The sequence below is a fragment of the Ctenopharyngodon idella genome, chromosome 15 (genome assembly GCF_019924925.1).
Source record: "Ctenopharyngodon idella isolate HZGC_01 chromosome 15, HZGC01, whole genome shotgun sequence".
Lineage (NCBI taxonomy): Eukaryota > Metazoa > Chordata > Actinopteri > Cypriniformes > Xenocyprididae > Ctenopharyngodon > Ctenopharyngodon idella.
In genome coordinates, this window is record NC_067234.1 from 34818576 (window position 1) to 34836224 (window position 17649).

The 17649-nt window shown below is 38.9% G+C and overlaps 1 protein-coding gene across 1 annotated transcript; it reads right to left on the minus strand.

The window, feature by feature from the left end:
• Window positions 1-1938: 1938 nt before the first annotated feature.
• Window positions 1939-11821, minus strand: chrd (chordin). Its single transcript, XM_051863723.1, is given in 21 exon segments — window positions 1939-2735; window positions 2823-2916; window positions 3505-3762; window positions 3855-3958; window positions 4063-4119; window positions 4287-4380; window positions 4467-4664; window positions 4753-4866; window positions 5145-5386; window positions 5469-5628; window positions 5630-5865; window positions 6797-6944; window positions 7098-7180; window positions 7885-8019; window positions 8109-8250; window positions 8333-8420; window positions 8526-8643; window positions 8726-8857; window positions 9069-9195; window positions 10398-10501; window positions 11502-11821. Coding segments are annotated over 21 exon segments (2829 nt in total). The 5' UTR covers window positions 11632-11821; the 3' UTR covers window positions 1939-2670.
• Between the last annotated feature and the right edge of the window lie 5828 nt (window positions 11822-17649).

The following is a 17649-nucleotide window of genomic DNA, read 5'->3' on the forward strand; positions in this document are numbered from 1 at the left end:
AATGGCTTTAGTGTTGTTTGGAAGATGAACAACAGACGGGAACAGCGAATGGAAAATACTGAGGGAAGGTTTTAAAGTACTCTGTAAAAATTGATTAGCTGCTTTTATTCAAAGGCTGATGGAAAATATGCGTTAGTTTCTTTCATGTTCCCTTGAGTTTTCTCCCTTTGACACCGAAGACACAAAAATTAAGTCAGACAACTGGAACGAGTCAGAGAAAACCGATCCAATCTGGTTCCTCGATGAGAAACATTCATTTGCCGCGGAGAGACGGGCCAATGACCGGCGTATTAATCAGAGGGGAAAGTTGTGAAAGAAAAGTGGGAACAGAAGGATGATGAGTAAAACTGTGTGGCGCTCCAGGTCCAAACCGCAGATCGAAATTTAGCAAAATTGCAGTCGATTGACCAGTGACGACTTCCCTCCTGGAATTATTTGGTTCATCACCCCCAAAAGTGCTTCTGGGAATACAGAGATTTCTTCTTTTGTAGGGTTTGTGATAGAGGGATGATGTATTTTTGTAGGCAAAAACCCAGAAACAAGTTTCCATCGTCCTGAAGTCAATTTTTTTTTGTTTTGTTTTTTTTAATGGGTTTTTGATTAAATGCCAGAATTAAGATATAAAGATATTTTCACTTTTAATTCTACAACAGAAAATCCATCAGTATAACCCCTTGTGATAAAAGCCTTTAATTGTCTTGAAAAAGACAGTTGCTTTTATATTAATCGTCATTGTCAAACAGGTAAACTCATCTTCTGACTTTATAATTCACAATTCTGACTTTATCTCACAATTCTGACTTTAGCAATTCTGACTTTATATCTCGCAATTCTGACTTTATATCTCACAATTCTGACTTTATAACTTAATTCTGACTTTATATCTCACAATTCTGACTTTATATCACAAGTTTGACTTTATATCTTGCAATTCTGACTTTATAACTTAATTCTGACTTTATATCTCACAATTCTGACTTTATATCACAAGTTTGACTTTATATCTTGCAATTCTGACTTTATAACTTAATTCTGACTTTATATCACATTCTGACTTTATATCACAATTCCGACTTCATAAAAAGTCGCAATTACCTTTTTTATTTTTTATTTCATTGTAGAAACAAGCTTCCATAGTTATGACCCGGAAGTGGTAAATAAAAATTTCTAAAAAAATTCTTCGTTTTTAGTATGGGAAAAACTTTGCAAATCAATACAAACTAAATTGTTAAACCTTTCACATTTCAGGTCTGTTTTGACCCGGAAATGCTTTTGTAAAATATATGAAAAGAGTTGTTAAAGCTTAATGATGGTGACATTGAGGTCATGTGACCGCTGTGTAGTTCATTAATAGCAGACGTTTAGCTTTTTACTGCTGCTGATTGTATTCACGCTTCAAAATTCATAAAAGCTGTGTTGGTTTGTGAAGGTTATCATGATGAACAAAACGTGTAAGTATCATAAACTTTTATTGGTCACAGAGCTTATTTTCCTCAATAATCCAAAAGCCAATGGAAAAATCCTACTGGGTTTTTGTCGAGGGAACCAGGGAGATGCGAACTTATGGGTTGGCCTACATAAAAGCACCCCTTTCAGAAGTACAACATGCACAGGAGCACAGCTCATCATTGACCTTTGACCCTTCCGTGCCTGCCGTCTGGGGTTCCTGCAGGTGTGACTTCATTACCAGCTGCGTCCGTTTCCTGTGACCATCTGTTACATATCCAAACGCACAAGTGTGTGTGTGTGTTCATTTGTTTTGGTAGCATTTGCAAAGTTTTTGTGAAATTTGCTTGTGCACTCTTGCATGTTGGCGGTTCGTAATGAATGTAGAATTAAAAATTTGTGCTTCGTGTTTTATATCGGCTTTGAAGTCAAAATGAAAGTGTGTGTTTGTGCAGAGAGAAAAACTGACAACATGCTTCTTTTATGACAACATAAATTTTAAAACTTTGTTTATTCATCATTAATAAATATGCAATACAAACAATATTCATAATATCCATCAAAATACTGAAAGAAAATAGCCATAAAATATTATATACCAGCAAAAACAGACTTACAACATCAGGTGCAACAGAACAGAAATGGGCGGGGTTTATGTTGATGAACATTCTAAACCCCACCCCCACAGTCAAGCCCCACCCACAGGGCGAATCTCCAATCAGATGCATTACAACAGTCCTGCTGATTGGCTGGGATTTGAGTGTCATATGTAAATTATGAATGATTGTAATGACAGCATGTGTATTTTGTAGTGAAGCGTTATTTTACTGTATCAAGTGTGGTACATTGTGCTCACATGCATACATTGTATGCATTTACAGGTATGATGATGTGTAAAATCTTAGTACGAGTGTCTGATGTTTTGCACCAAGTCAGATATGCAATCAAAATTAAAACAAACTTTCCCATGAGAAAATGATGTCAGTGGGAAACTCAAACAACTGCAGCAGCTGAGATTCGTTCTCCTTTTTTTCTGTTGTCTGTTTTTGTCTTGATATCTTTTGTCTTCAGAGCCACTTTCTCCCAAACTTCCTTGTTACATTCTGGACCTCTTCTCCGTTTCGTGCGCAGATTTATTTTTGCAGTCCACAGGCGTCCCGTTGTGCGAGTTTGAGACGCCTGATCTCAAAACAGGAGGACGGTGAGCGTTGAGGAAAGAAGGTATCAGTGTCTCCAGGTTTTCTTTTTCTCCACCATCTTTGCCATTTCTTCTTTTTCCATAAAGTCCTCTGTAAAACAAAGATGTAAAGTGTGCTGAGTAAATTGTGCAGGATTTAGTTTATGTCTTAATTATAGTGTTTAGGATCAGAACTTACCTATGCATTCAGGACAGCATTTTCCCTCTCTGCGAATGGGGTTACTGCAGCTCAGCAGCGGACACTGTTTCCTCTGGCACTTCGTGACGCCGTGCTGTAATGACGAGAGAAAGGAGCGAGTGTTACTTACGCTGTTAACTTAAAATCTCCAAATGCTCTTAAATATTCCACCATGGAACAAAAAATGTAATTGCGACTTTTTATCTAATGATTCTGACTTTTTTCTTCACAATTTCTGAGTTTATATCTCTCAATTCTGACTTTTCTTGGAATTCTGAGTTTTCATCTCAGAATTTTTACTATTTTGTCGGAATTATGAGTTTACATCTCGCAATTTCAACTTTTTTGTTGGAATTCTAAGTTTACCTCTTGCAATTCTGACTTTTTCCTCTGAATTCTAAATTTACATCTCGCAATTACAACTCTTGTTGGAATTATGAGTTTATATCTAGCAATTCTGACTCTTTTGTCAGAATTACGAGTTTACATTTTGGAATTTCAACTTTTTTGTTGGAATTCTAACTACATCTTGGAATTTTGAATTTTTTCTCAGAATTCTGAGTTTACATCTTGGAATTATTATTCTTTAGTAATATTATTAATAATATATTATTATGAATTCCGTGGCTGAAATAAGCTTCCATACTCAAATAAATCTCAAATAAAGCACAGAAATACTCACATCACACCAGCAGGTGATGCACTTCATCTCGCCCACCAGCGGGACACTCGGGTGCCAGTGTTCGCTATTCTGGTAGTAGTTTTTGCCGAACTTGCAATGCCGCGTTCCGTCCGCCTGCATCATTTCATCGTCCTCCAGAGGGGGCGTGTCTTCCGCAGGACACTCCTTACAGCAGTCTGAAGGATTGCGTCTGATTGGTCGGCTGCAGGTGAGAGGCGGGCACGTCACCTTCTCGCAGTGCACTTCTCCTGTGGAGCCCTGAGATGGAGAAGACAATGACGTTAACTATTAATATTTATAACTAAAACATAAAATAATTCTCTCGTGTTTTGTAATGTTTGTTAGCTCACCTTGCAGGTGCACACGGCACACTTGATGTACCCGAACGGCGGGACGAACGGATGCCATGTTGTGCCAGGTGCGTGCATTTTCTGATCGCCTTCGAAATAACAGCCTGAAACAAGAAATAAACATCTTACTATACACTTCCAATCAGTTGCGCATTTAAAATAATAGTCTCAATATTAAATTTGATGTATTAATCTAATATAAAGTCACCTTCTGGATCTTCCTCAACTTTTTCTACAGCAGTCGTCTCTTTGGTCTCCTTCTTTTCTGTTGACAGAAATCAAAAACAATGTTAAAATTCCATGAACGATGTATAAATAACGTTTGTGTGCTAACGTTTTGAGAACATTATTAAAGACCAGATAAATCTGAACGAACGTTCTATTAACGTTACTGGAAGAACGTTTATTCATAAACATTCGCTCATTACTCACCGTCACAGACCGGACAGCACTGGTCTTCAGGCTGGATGGTGTGAGGACACGAGAGCGCAGGACAGATCACCGGATCACAGATCACCGTCTTCTTCTGCAGGGAATAAAACAGATCATTCGCAAAATGAACCATAAGGAATACGTACACAAGAGCTAAACCCGTGTGAATGCGTGTGTTACCTGGCAGGTGCAGGTGAAGCAGGTGTTGTACTGCGGCGTCCACTGCGACCCGTGTGCGTGATGTTCTCCCTCGAAGAAGCACGTGTGCGGGTCTTTTCTCAGCTCGGCTGGGTCACGGACGAATACGAGGTCGTCGAACTCGGCCTCCTCCACCACCTCACCGCGAGAGCCGAACTCACAGCTGTTGGGAACGTGAATCTGGACATCGATTGAACCAGGGTTAGTATAGTTAACTAAAACCATAAAAACATTTCTGTTGAGAGTGTGTGTGTGTGTGTGTACTCACCCGTCCTCGGATTTCTCCTCTTGGATTCATTTTGGTGCTGACCTGAATATAAGCCGTGCCTTCGTCCAAATGCCTCAATAACTCAACACTAATATCTTTCAACACTCCCTGAGCCTAGAAGAGACAGAGAGACACTTAAAGCTTGTTCCAGTTCAAGATCAGATGGACAATCTTCATGTTAAAGCAGAATCAAACTGGTCTCAGATCATTTGAGAAAACACCAGCTTTGTTTTATAAACAATTCCTGATTCAATAAATAACGGCACAATTGTGTTTCTGGCACGATTACGCCGGAGCAGCCAAAGAAAACAGGCTTTTGTTGTGCTGTAATCACGCCGTTTACATTATAACTGGATGTTAATGATGCTGAGTTGTGTTGGTGATTTGTTTACCTGTTGACCGTAGAAGCCAGTCAGAAGTCTCTTGTGATTGGTGGAGGAGTCGTCCATCTCGCCGATCTCGGCCAATCCGTGCAGGTGAGCGTTGACGGAGGCGTCTTCGCTCTTGCTGAGGCCGTTGACGACGATCTCGTAATGCAGATGACACTGTTCGTCCACCGAGACCCAGGCGTGACCGGCCGCGCCCGTACGGACCGGAGGAGACACGAACTGACCCGCGAGAGGAACCGGGAGCTCTGCAGAGGAAAAACAGAGTTTTAATCAACGACTAATAATCAAATCGGTATCAGAAATGAACTTTTTCTGATTGTTTTTTACCGTTCCGGCGCGCGTCCAGCCCGTTGTACGGCAGCATGCGTATCTGTCCGCGCAGCTCGCTCTCCTGCTGCTCGGCCGTGGCGATGTTGATGAACAGCTCGTTCTGCAGGAGCATGTGAATGTGTCTGGCCTCCACGCGGCTGACGCTGCCCACCGCCCGTCCGCCGCCCCTGCTCCTCCGCCGCGAAGTCGGCCGTGATGTCGTACAGAACGCTGCGTTTACTGCGCCGCCGCGGCTTCATCTCGATCGTCACGCCCACCGCCGCGCTGGTCAGACCCGCCACCAGAACCCGGTAGTCGAGCGAGCCGTTGTGATGCAGGGTGAAGACGGCCGAGCCCACGCCGCCGGTTTTCCCAGGAGTCAGAGCAGAACCGCCGGACATCACGCTTTGAAGAGCTGAAACATTTCAGGAAATAAAACTCTTATTGTTTTGCTGCATGAAACCTTGAACCTATGAATAAAATGACTTTCATCAGCGTCTGTGTGACAGAACGAGGGCAAACTAAAGTCTTGCATGCGAGAAGAGGTCCAGAGGGAACTGCTGTCAAACCGCAGCCAGAGAAACAATCAAACCCACATGAACTCACGCAGGGTCAAAGGTCAGAGAGTGACGTGATCCCCTGAGACGGCAGAGTGAAGCGCAGGTAAATAGAGAGGACTGATGATGTCGGAGTAAACAGAGCGCGAGCGGCGCGGGACCGTTTAGGTTTGAATTCCTCACACATAACGTCACGCTGTTAACGGTGCAGCTGGAATCAGAGAGCGGAGCAGCGCCAGCACAGCGTGACCTTCAGTGTGTGTCACTGTGGACACACACACACACACACTCTACCACGAAACTGATCCAACAGCATGTGACCTCTGACCTCTCGGCAGCGCTGCGCAGTACTGACCTTGTCACGATCAGAGTCATAATTATGAACTCGAAATACCCGAGATGATTTACGCATGACACAAAGATGAAATATAACACGCGGTGAATCATGGGATAAAAACAGCCGCTGATGTAGTTACAGATCCCGTGAGATCAGAACTGAAGCCTGTGACTGCATGATTAACCCTTAAACACCTTCACTATCATTCATTTCTTCAACTTAGACATCTTACTGTTCCTCAGTCTATTCATCATAAACAATATGACAAGAAAAAATGTCTGTTTTGACTCAGTAAGTGCACTTCAGCTTTATTCCTCAAGGTGGCAGTGTCTGTTTTATACTCTTGCAGCAGTTAGAGGTTCATCCGGGTCACCGAAGATCCGAGTATGTAATAACATTCATGCATTTAAACTGTGTTTATGTATTGATTGTTGTTGATTGGCTGCACTCACTGTCACATGATCTCTTTCCAGAGATGTATCCGGAGATCTGGCGGGGGTTTTGACCTTCCGTTTCCACGACGATCTGCAGCTGCCCGCGGGACAACCAGAAGAGTTCCCGACTGTTCAGATCCGCCAGGACTTCAGCGAAGTCAGAGTCCTGCAGAAACACACGTACGTTTCCTTAATATTCATCGCTCAAGTTGAACTTTAACTTTTCTTCTAAACTGTCTCCATATAAAAGCATTAGAAATGTGTGGCATATTCTCATATAGATCAGCGAATGTATGAATATGTGTGTGTTTTCACTCACGTCTGTAGAGATGTTCGCTCGTATTTCTCTCAGCAGATGTTGTCGGTACAGCAGTTTCACTCTCACCGGCACCTGTGCAGAGGCTGAAACAAAATGAAATTAAAATGTATTTTAATTTATTAAAAATGTATTTATTTATTTATTTGTTTATTCTAATTAATTTTGTATTTTAATTTATTTTTTATTTATTTAATTTATTTTGTAGTTTTTTATTTTTTTTATTTTTTTTTACATTTATTTTAATTTATTTTATTTTTTATTTATTTTATTTTGTATTTTTTATTTATTTTGTTTTTTGTTATTTATTTTAATTTTTTAAAAGTTATTTTTATTTTATTTTCATTTTATTTTTATTTTTTATTTTATTAAAAATTTATTTAAAAATAAATGTTTTATTTATTTTTATTTTATTTTCATTTTATTTTTTATTTTATTAAAAATGTACTTAAAAATAAATGTTTTATTTATTTTTATTTTTTATTTTATTTATTTTATGTTAATATATTTTGTATTTTATTTATTTTTATTTTACTTTATTTTATTTTACTTTTTACTTAATTTTATTTTTTATTTTTCTTATTTATATTTTATTTTAATTTTATTTATTTATATTTTTTATAAATTATAATTTATAATTTTTTATTTATTTATTTTAATTTATTTTTATTATATTTTAATTTATTTTGTATTTTATTTATTTTTATTTTACTTTATTTTAATTTAAATTATTTTATTTTATTTTATTTTTTGCTTTATTTTATTGTATTTTCTCTATGTGTGTACTTACAGCTCCCGTGAGAAACGAGTCCTTGCAGAATCAGGATAAAATGCAGATTGTTTTCTGTGTCACTGAGCGTCAACATGGCGATTCCGCCCATCCCAGAATGCACCTCTTCAGACGTCAGGACGGCACTGAACGTTTCTGTCAAGACAAACCGCAGGAAATCAACAAAAGCATCCAAACACATCAAGAAAGCTGTGGTTGAAACGAATCTAAACTTTGCCGCGCACCTGCGAACAGCGCTCTGTGTTTGATGATCTTTCCCTGTATCTCCTCCTTCTTGTTGTCAGCGGTTGTCATGGAAACGCGCAGCTGCTCCGCCTCCAGTTGCCGCATGTGAGACTTCGGCAGGTTCTTCCAGACTCCACAGATCTGCTCATCAAACACACAGTTAAACATCACTTCAGAGCCCAGATCAGACTCCAGTTTGAGTTTTAGGGAACTATATTCTCACCATGTCCGTGTCGGCCCGCGGGACTCTGAACTCAAACGCAGTGTTCCCGTCGGAGTCCAGGAAGGTGACGACGCTCGGCCTGTTCATCCTGAGACACAAACACACACATACAGTGAGCGATGGAGGACGAGAGAGAGAGGCGTGTTTGAGCCGCATGTGCTCTGGTGTGTGTGTGTGTGTGTGTGTGTTTTACCTCTGGAAGGTGATGGAGAAGGTCAGGCTGGTGCGGGTGAGCGTGAATCGCGCCCGAGCGACGCCGCTGGAGCTCGGCAGCCAAGAGTCCGTCACGCCCGTCAGCAGCGCCACGAATTCTGCAGAGAACAGACCGGTGTGATGGACTGAGCCTGACTGGAGTGTGTGAAGGTGTGTGTGTGTGTGTGTGTGGGGTCTCACCGCTCGCGCTGTCACGGTTACTGCTGTCTTCCGAGCTGATGTAGGATCTGTCGTTGTACGACTTGTGCAGGTCGTCGTCTTTCTCCTGGAAGAACTCAAACAGAGACTCCGCCTCCTTCCTCCCGGAGTCGCCTGTAACCACGGAAACCAAAGTGCGTGATGTCACAAAGTTCTCGAACGCACAATAGAGTCAATGTTCAAGAGCGGCATCCATAAACATGAGCGCAGGGCCCATCTGCCGTCCATCGTTCAGAACTTTCCATCATTTCTTTTACACACCAGCACAGTTTTTCCGTGTGACGGCTGGACTCTTTCCACAGAAAAACACACACTCCTTTCTTACCTTTGGGACATGTTTTGCAGCAGTGTCCTGGAAGCAGGACCGGATCGTCACAGGTCGGTTCGGGACAGTCCTGTTTCATATTCCGGCAGCTCACCTTCCCGAACACCTTCCCCCGCCGGCTGCGCTGCTGCTCGGAGAGGAAGAAACGTGTTCGGAATCAACTCAAGTCGGATCTATCCATATAGAGCTTCACACTACTACAGACGGATGAACTGGACACAACAGTGCTGCTGAATTCAACAGTTCAGTTTCAGCTTCAACTAAAACTAAACGTTTTACTAACGTTACGAAAACGTTATTTCTGAAGGTCCAAAACAAACATACGTTAAGGGAACAGTGCAATTCATCACTCTTCAAACATTATGTGAACGTTACTTTTGAATGTTCTCTGAACGTTCTGAAACAAGTAGAAACGTTTAAAAAACGTTAGACGAACGTCCAACTAAAATGTTTTATAAATGTTACATGAACGATGTATAAGTAATGTTTTGTGCTATCGTTTTGAGAACATTATTACGTTACTGGGTATTACGTTGAGAGAACGTTTCCTGTTAGCTGTAAAAGTCAGTAGTCTCATTATTCAGTTCAATGTTGATTCAGTTCAGTTTAATAACTGTCAACGTTGTAAAATTCTACAGTTATAAAACACCTTCAATTTCAGCTAACAAAACAAAACATTTTGATAACGTTCCCATTAAGTTATGAAAACGTTATTTCTATATGTTTTCTGAACTTTCAAAACAGAGTTTTTAAATGTTTCTAACATTACTAGAACATTCCATTGTATCGTTCTTCAAACATTGTGGGAACGTTACTTTTGAATGTTCTCTAAATGATCTGAAAATGTTAGACGAACTTCTGACTGAAACGTTTTAGAAACGTTCAATGAATGATGTATAAATAATTTTAGTGCGAATATTTTGAGAACATTATAACTTTGAAAGAATATTCTCTTAATTTTTTAATATTTAACAGAATATTCCATTTCATCATTCTTCAAACATTATGGAAACGTTACTTTTTAATGTTCCCTGAACGTTCTGAAACAAATAGCAACATTTAAACAACGTTAAATGAACTTCCAACTAAACGTTCCATGAACGATGTATAAGTAATGTTTTTGTGTTAACATTTTGAGAACATTATTAAAGACCGGATAGCTCTGAATGAACGTTCTATTAACGTTACTGGAAGAACGTTTCTTCATAACGTTGAGAGAACGTTAGCTGGGAAAGCAGCTATTATTCAGCTCAGTTATGTTGATTCGACTCTGTTCAATGTCAGTAGTTCCTCACTGCCGAGGCGATCTGGAGTGTGTGAGACTCTTACCGGCTCGCAGTGGCACATGACGCAGTGCATCACGCCGAACGGCTCGCCCAGGTCTGGATGCCACGTGTCTTCCAGGGAATAAAAGCGGCCACCGAAGGAGCAACCTGATTGAGACAATAAACAAGAGCAGCGTGAGAGCGTCAGTGTGTGGGAAAGATCGGGAATGTGTACAAATCAGCTTCAGACGGCGCGATCTGAGCCAAACATCAAGAACACACACTAAAACCAGCAGTGAATGCCACAGCAGCGCTGGTAACCAAAACATCTCCTCGGCTTTGTTTTGAACAGAGAATGAGAGATTGGAGTAAATTTGGTGTTTAATGCGTCTGGAATGAGGTCATCAGCTGCAGTTTACAGACACAGACTATTAAACAATTTATTGTTAAGCTAAACACTTTCAAAGACACACACGTAAACTGATAAATGGAGCATCAGACGGATGGTGGTTGTGTGTGTTCAGATCAGCGTTCTTAAAACACCAGATCAACTACAAAGTTATTCATGGAGGCTCAAAACGTTACTTATACAACGCTCATGCAATGTTTTTCCTGAACAGTTTCAGTTGGACTTGTTTTTAAATGTTAAACTTGTTACTTTTGAAAGTTCTCTGAACATTCCAAAATGTTTGCAAAATGGAATGCTTAAACAAATAACCCAGAAACAAAACTTAATGAGAACTTTTAGCCAAGATGAACTATATATCCAACTTCTAATAGGCTATATATCAAAATCAAAAGATAATTTTCATCATATACAGTCATTAAAGGTTTTTGAAATGTTTAAATGCTTGTTTATATGTTGTAGTCCTTTAAAAAAATCATTATTTACTGATGCTTTAAAGATCTGAAGAGACTGAAACACCAGAAACTTACTTATCAGCAAGTCAAGAACTCTTTACATCTACACTCTTAAAAATAAAGGTTATTTATTGGTATTAATGGATCCATGAAGAACTTTTAACATCCAAAGGCTCTTTATAATATGAAACGTTCTTCACTGAAAGGTTCTTTAGGGAACCAAAAACAGTTACTGTGACATTTTAAGAGTGAATGATGTCGTCTGGAGATTAAGGCGCTGTTATGTGATGTTGCTTCTGTCTCTTACCGGACAAGCCCTTAGAGATCATCGGTTCCCGCTCTGGCTGGATGGGTAAGGCGGGTGTCTTGAGTCTCGAGCCCTGAGCCGAAGAGATCCACGCGCAGCCCAGAATCCACAGCACGCGCAGCGCCTCCATCCCGAGGGATTGTCCAAAGTCTTCGTCCTCTTCGCCAAAACACAACTCACTACTGTTATTTAGAAAAGAAAACTGATGAAATAATAAGTTTGAGTTAATACGCGTCCTCCTCAGACTGATCTCGGGTGTTCCTCACAGTGTTTTATGTCGTGACGCGTCAGAGCGCGAGCTGCGAGTGCGCCGTCAGCGCGAGAGACTCCCGGTTTTATCCGGTGCTCGTGAGGGAGGGGGGGCGGGGGGCGGAACCTCACATGACCCAAAACTTCACCTGCGAATATCAACCGATCTGAATCACTTTAGACATTTGAACTCTCCTTTATTCTCTATCCAATCAATTACCCAGTTTCGCTTTCATCATAAGTAGCCTAATAATAATAAAAAAATGAAAAAGTTCAAAACATCATGAACAATAATGATATAAAAAACTTTTATGCTAAGAGCACCATTAACATAGGCTCTAAAAAATGCTGGGTTAAAAATAACCTAAGTTGGGTTAAAAATGGACAAATGGGTTAAATGTTTGACCCAACCTGCTGGGTAGTTTTATTTAACTCAACTATTGATTAAAAATTACTGTATTGTTTGTTTAAATGAACCCATAATATGTTGGAAATGAACATGTATTAATATGTTTAATAAATGAACATTTATTATTTAATCATTAATAAATAAATAATAATCATTTATTAAATAGCTTACTAATAAATGTTCATCTTTTGATTATTATTGTTGCCTCTAGTAATTATGTGTCTGATTTTTAATTTCCAAAATATTTTGGGTTCATTTTAAGTCAGACATATAGTCATTAAACAATTGTTGAGTTAAATAAAACTACCCAGCACATTGGACAAACATTTAACCCAACCGCTGGGTTAAAACAACCCAACCCATCTGTTGGGTTAAAACAACTCCTTCGCTGGGTTAAAACGGCTCGTTCGCTGGGTTAAAACAACCCAACCCAATCGCTGGGTTAAAACGGCTCATTCGCTGGGTTAAAACAACCCGTTCGCTGGGTTAAAACAACCCAACCCAATTGCTGGGTTAAAACGGCTCATTCGCTGGGTTAAAACAACCCAAACCATCTGCTGGGTTAAAACAACCTGTTTGCTGGGTTAAAACAACCCAACCCAATTGCTGGGTTAAAACGGCTCATTCGCTGGGTTAAAACAACCCAACCCAATCGCTGGGTTAAAACGGCTCATTCGCTGGGTTAAAACAACCCAAACCATCTGCTGGGTTAAAACGGCACATTCGCTGGGTTAAAACAACCCATTCGCTGGGTTAAAACAACCCAAACCATCTGCTGGGTTAAAACGGCACATTTGCTGGGTTTGTTCATTTTCAACCCAACTTGTGTTGTTTTTAACCCAGCATTTTTCAAAGACAAAATGCTTTTGGTCTGTGAATTCATGTCTGTTTAATTTTATTTGATTTGCTTTTATTTTAGAAGAATACAATGTTTTTGGCGATAAAATGCTTTAGTTTTTTGCAGGACATCTGATAAACACTCTGATCACTGTGAAAGGTCTGAGTTCCCCACAAAGCAGATCATTATTCTGAGTGACCTATAATGGAGATTTATACACTTTATACCCTCCGAAGAACGATACAGAGACTTTATTTGAACAGTGTTTGTTCCTGGGATCTGAATGCGGTAGTTTGTGGTTTGGAGCTCACAGCTCATGATTCTCATTTGAATGCGCTTCAGCATCATCAGCCCCCTGCTTGAATCAAAGGCTGAGTGGGAGTCCTTTATTTCTCAATGAAGCAGGCCTTTCTTTCAGAAGAACAATGAATGTTCACTGAGGAACCGAGCAATCATATGTCCCTCACTGAGTCTTCAGAGAAGCCAGAAAGCTTGAGTTCTTCTAAAAGTGTATGATGAGACTAAACTCAGTTTCATCTCTGATGTTTGAAGTTAAAAAACAAACACAATATTATGGCTTTCATCTGGAGAGCGTCATTAACCTCTAAAGATCAACGCTTTTGTTATTCGACAGTTGATTTCCTCTTCATATCGACTGTAATTGTTTCCTTTTTGATGAACAGGTTAATGCAGGATGACATCAATCAGATATGAATAAATCTCGAGCAGGGAACGACTCACACATTCTTCCACAAAAACATTAATTACGTCATTTTTGGAACTCTTTTCGGAAACGATTTTTAAATGTATCTACTTGTTTCAGATCGTTCGAATGTTTGAAAAATGATACAATGTTTCCTTAACGGTCAAGCTGCTGATTTAAATCTTGAACATTCCGTTGTATCACTCTTCAAACATTCGTTACTTTTGAATGTTCTCTGAAACTATTTAAAAAACGATGTAGGCTATTAATAACATTTTCCCCTCAGATTCAAAGGACAGCCATAATAATGATGGTAATAACGAAGATGATCGTTTGTATTGTAAATCATGACGGTTTTGTCAGAGACTTCCCTCTCTGTGTGTGGTTATGGGGTCATTTCCCCTCCGCGGGATCTGAAAGGCTCTAAATGATGGCGAATAATGGAATAATAAAATCACAAAATAATAAAGTGTGGGAATCGTGTATCAGGCGCTCCGGAAGCCGCTCGGATCCCCGCGGCCTTCCCGCCATGCACATGTTAAACACGACTATAGAGCCGCGCGCTGGAGCTTCTGCATGAGAAAGACGCGCGCAATAAACTCCAGCAGAGGCAGAGATTCAGCGCGTTCTCTTTCACTGCTGAGATTACACGAGAGCGTGCGGCCTTTTGTCTTCAGCGGGATTTGCGTTAAATAACCTCTGTTTTCAGTCTGAAATAAATAATAAGATTCTCTAATAAATCTTTTAAACTCATTAAATAAATGTAAAGATAATTATAATAGTAGAATTGAGAGTATAATTACAGATAAATAGATTATATTTATATTCATGTATACTTATATACGTTTCTATAATACATTTATTTATATTGAACCATAATACATTTTGAATCCAATAAAAACAACTGTTGTTTTCATTATGTATTGTTGTTTTATATTTTATTATATATATATATTTTTTTTACAATTTATATAATGCATTCTATGATTGTTTATATAATTTATTTATAATGCATTCTATGATTTTTATTTATTTATAATGCATTCTTTTTTTTAATTATTTATAATGCATTCTTTTATTTATTTATAATGCATTGTATGATTTTTTATTTATTTATATATAATGCATTTATTTTTTATTTATAATGCATTCTATGGTTTTTATATAATTTTATATAATGCATTCTATGACTTTTAGATATAGTTTATTTATATTACATTCTATTATTTTTACAATTTATATATAATGCATTCAGTTTTTTTTACAATTGATGTTTTTTTTTGATTGATATATAATGCATCTTCTGTGTTTTTTATTTATTCATTTATTTTTATATGCTTCCGTAATGAAGTTTCTCACGCATGTGTGTGTGTGTGTGTGTGTGTGTTACAGTCTCATTATGCTCTGTTAACAGACATGTGAGACAGAACTAAACATCACAATATACACAGCAAATGGTCTGTGTGTGTATTAGCGTTTCCGAAATGAGTTCACAGGTACACACGAGGCGCTTCAGTGTGTGTGTGTGTGTGTGTGTAAGGTGTGTTATTTTCATGCTGATGGTGCTTCACACCTGCGCGCGCATCCGCTGAGAATGGGAATCCATCATCAATCGATCATGAGCTCTTTGCATTTCATCATGAGGTGATAACAGAAGATATTATGAACTCATTCAGAGCAGAAACCGACAGGAACCGCGTCCTGTAGCGTGTGTGTATTCTGATGGAAGCGTTTCTGTTTCTGTTCAAATCATATACGCTCGCGCGCACACAAGTCACTAAAATATCATAACCGTACAAAACATATCGCGGTATTGCTATTTGTACCTGATTTTAACCATATATTTATAAATACACCATGGTTTATATGAAAGATCAATGATATTTATTAAATATATCGTATATACCTTGATATCCACTAAAGTACCTTTTTTTTTTATATGGTAATTAAACAACACGACGGTATTTCTGTAAAATACACCATATTTGGACCAGCTGACTGTACTTTATTATATAAATATAAGAATGTTTTTTGTCAGGTGTAAAAGTCAAAAATATGATTTATGACTACATTGAGTTATCTCCCCAGATAATAACTTGATGTTGTAAAAACGTTGTGTGAACAGTGATACGCAATGTTTCTAAAATGTTACAATATAACATTCTTTGAACGTTTACTTGTAAAATTCCAAGAATATTAATGTTAACATTCACCAGATATCATGACTTCATCAGGAACGTTGTTCTCAGAACGTTTCTCTCAACATTATGAGAATGCATATCAAATGTTATAAGAACATTTTAAGAACGTTTTATCTTAACATTTACATAGCATTTACATGGGAACCTTCTCTCAAGGTTCTCTCAAAGTTATGAACAAACGTTCTTCCAGTAACGTTAATAGAATGTTCGTTCAGAGTTATCTGGCTGTTATTTATACATCGTTCATGGAACGTTTTTTTCTGAAACACTTTAGTTGGAAAAGTGTTTAAATGTTACTTGTTTTGTAATGTTCAAAAGTAACGTTCACATAACGTTTGAAGAATGAAACGTTCCTTTAACGTTCGTGTAACCAAGAAAAACATGTTTAAAGCACTGAAAAAAAGCATTCAGAGAACATTCAGAAAGAACGTTTTCATAATGTTTCTTAGCTGGGTATTAGCCTGTAGTTTCATTGCTTTATTTGGTGTTTTTAATATGTATTTAATCTGTGTTTTGCAGAACATCCATGAATCCTCTTCCGTGTGAGTATGACATCAGCAGGCGATGATGATGATGATGATGATGGCGACTCACTCTGGATCTGACCAGTGTCTGACAGCCGAGGTGAAACGGTAAACACACACATACGGTCGGCGAGTGTTTATCGGCTCCAGACATCAGCTGACTAACTGCGCATGAATTCGTTTATGGGTTCTGAAGCAGCAGAAGTCAGAAGCGACACTCATTAGGCCCGGTGATTCAGAGTCGAGCCGGTTTGGTTTTCCAGAAACATTTGTTTTCGGCAGGAACTCACTGATGTGCCGTTCTCAAGGGTGTCGCGACATGAATGCACTGTGATAATGGAATAATAATGAGGAACAGATGAAGTTAACAGGTCACTAACAGACAGAATTACTCATTTAATATGCAAATGCACGCATATTAGCCCTGGAGGGGAGACAGACTGTTTTAAGAGCCGGGTGCGAATTGAAGGCCTTGAGTTTTGCTTTCTCACCTCGACCGAACTCAACGGGAGAACGGCAGAAACACAATCATCACACACAGATCAGGTCTTTCTCTCGCTCTTCTTCAGTGAACACAAACACTCTGAATCATTAGAGAATAACTGAGAGCTTCTCTGATGTGTTGATGTTTTCCCAGAGACTCTCACTTCGCTCGTGTTTACGAGGGAAATGACGGACACGCTTGTTCTCCAGTGGTTTATCTAAACTGTAAACCGTCCGGGGTAACGTGAGACGCCTGTCTCTCATCAGACAAACACTGACCCCATCACCTCTGACCGATGCTTTGGGTTTCTGTTCTCTGAACGTTCAAACATTCACAGAACTGAGAGAACGTGTGAGGAAAGAGAAGAAAAGGAGGTGCGATTCAAGATTCAGATCATTCAAGTGTTTGTGTTGTTTTGATGCACCACAGATTCTGGAACGATCTTTCAGACAAATCTTCTTTCAGGATCAACTTTGTCTCAGACGTTTTTCCTGGAATTCCTCGTGAGAAATAATAACAGACCCAAATGAGTCAATAGTTGAAATAAGAGTTTAGAGCTGTAAATGAGCCGCTCAGATCCAGGGTTATAATTGTGTTATAAACTGACCAAAAAACATTCTCAAAGTGAAATAAACATTATGATAGATATATACTGTATTTAAAAAACTAATAAAAATGGCAAAAAACAACAAAATGACTAAAACTACTGTATACACTAAAAAAATCCATAAAAATAGGGC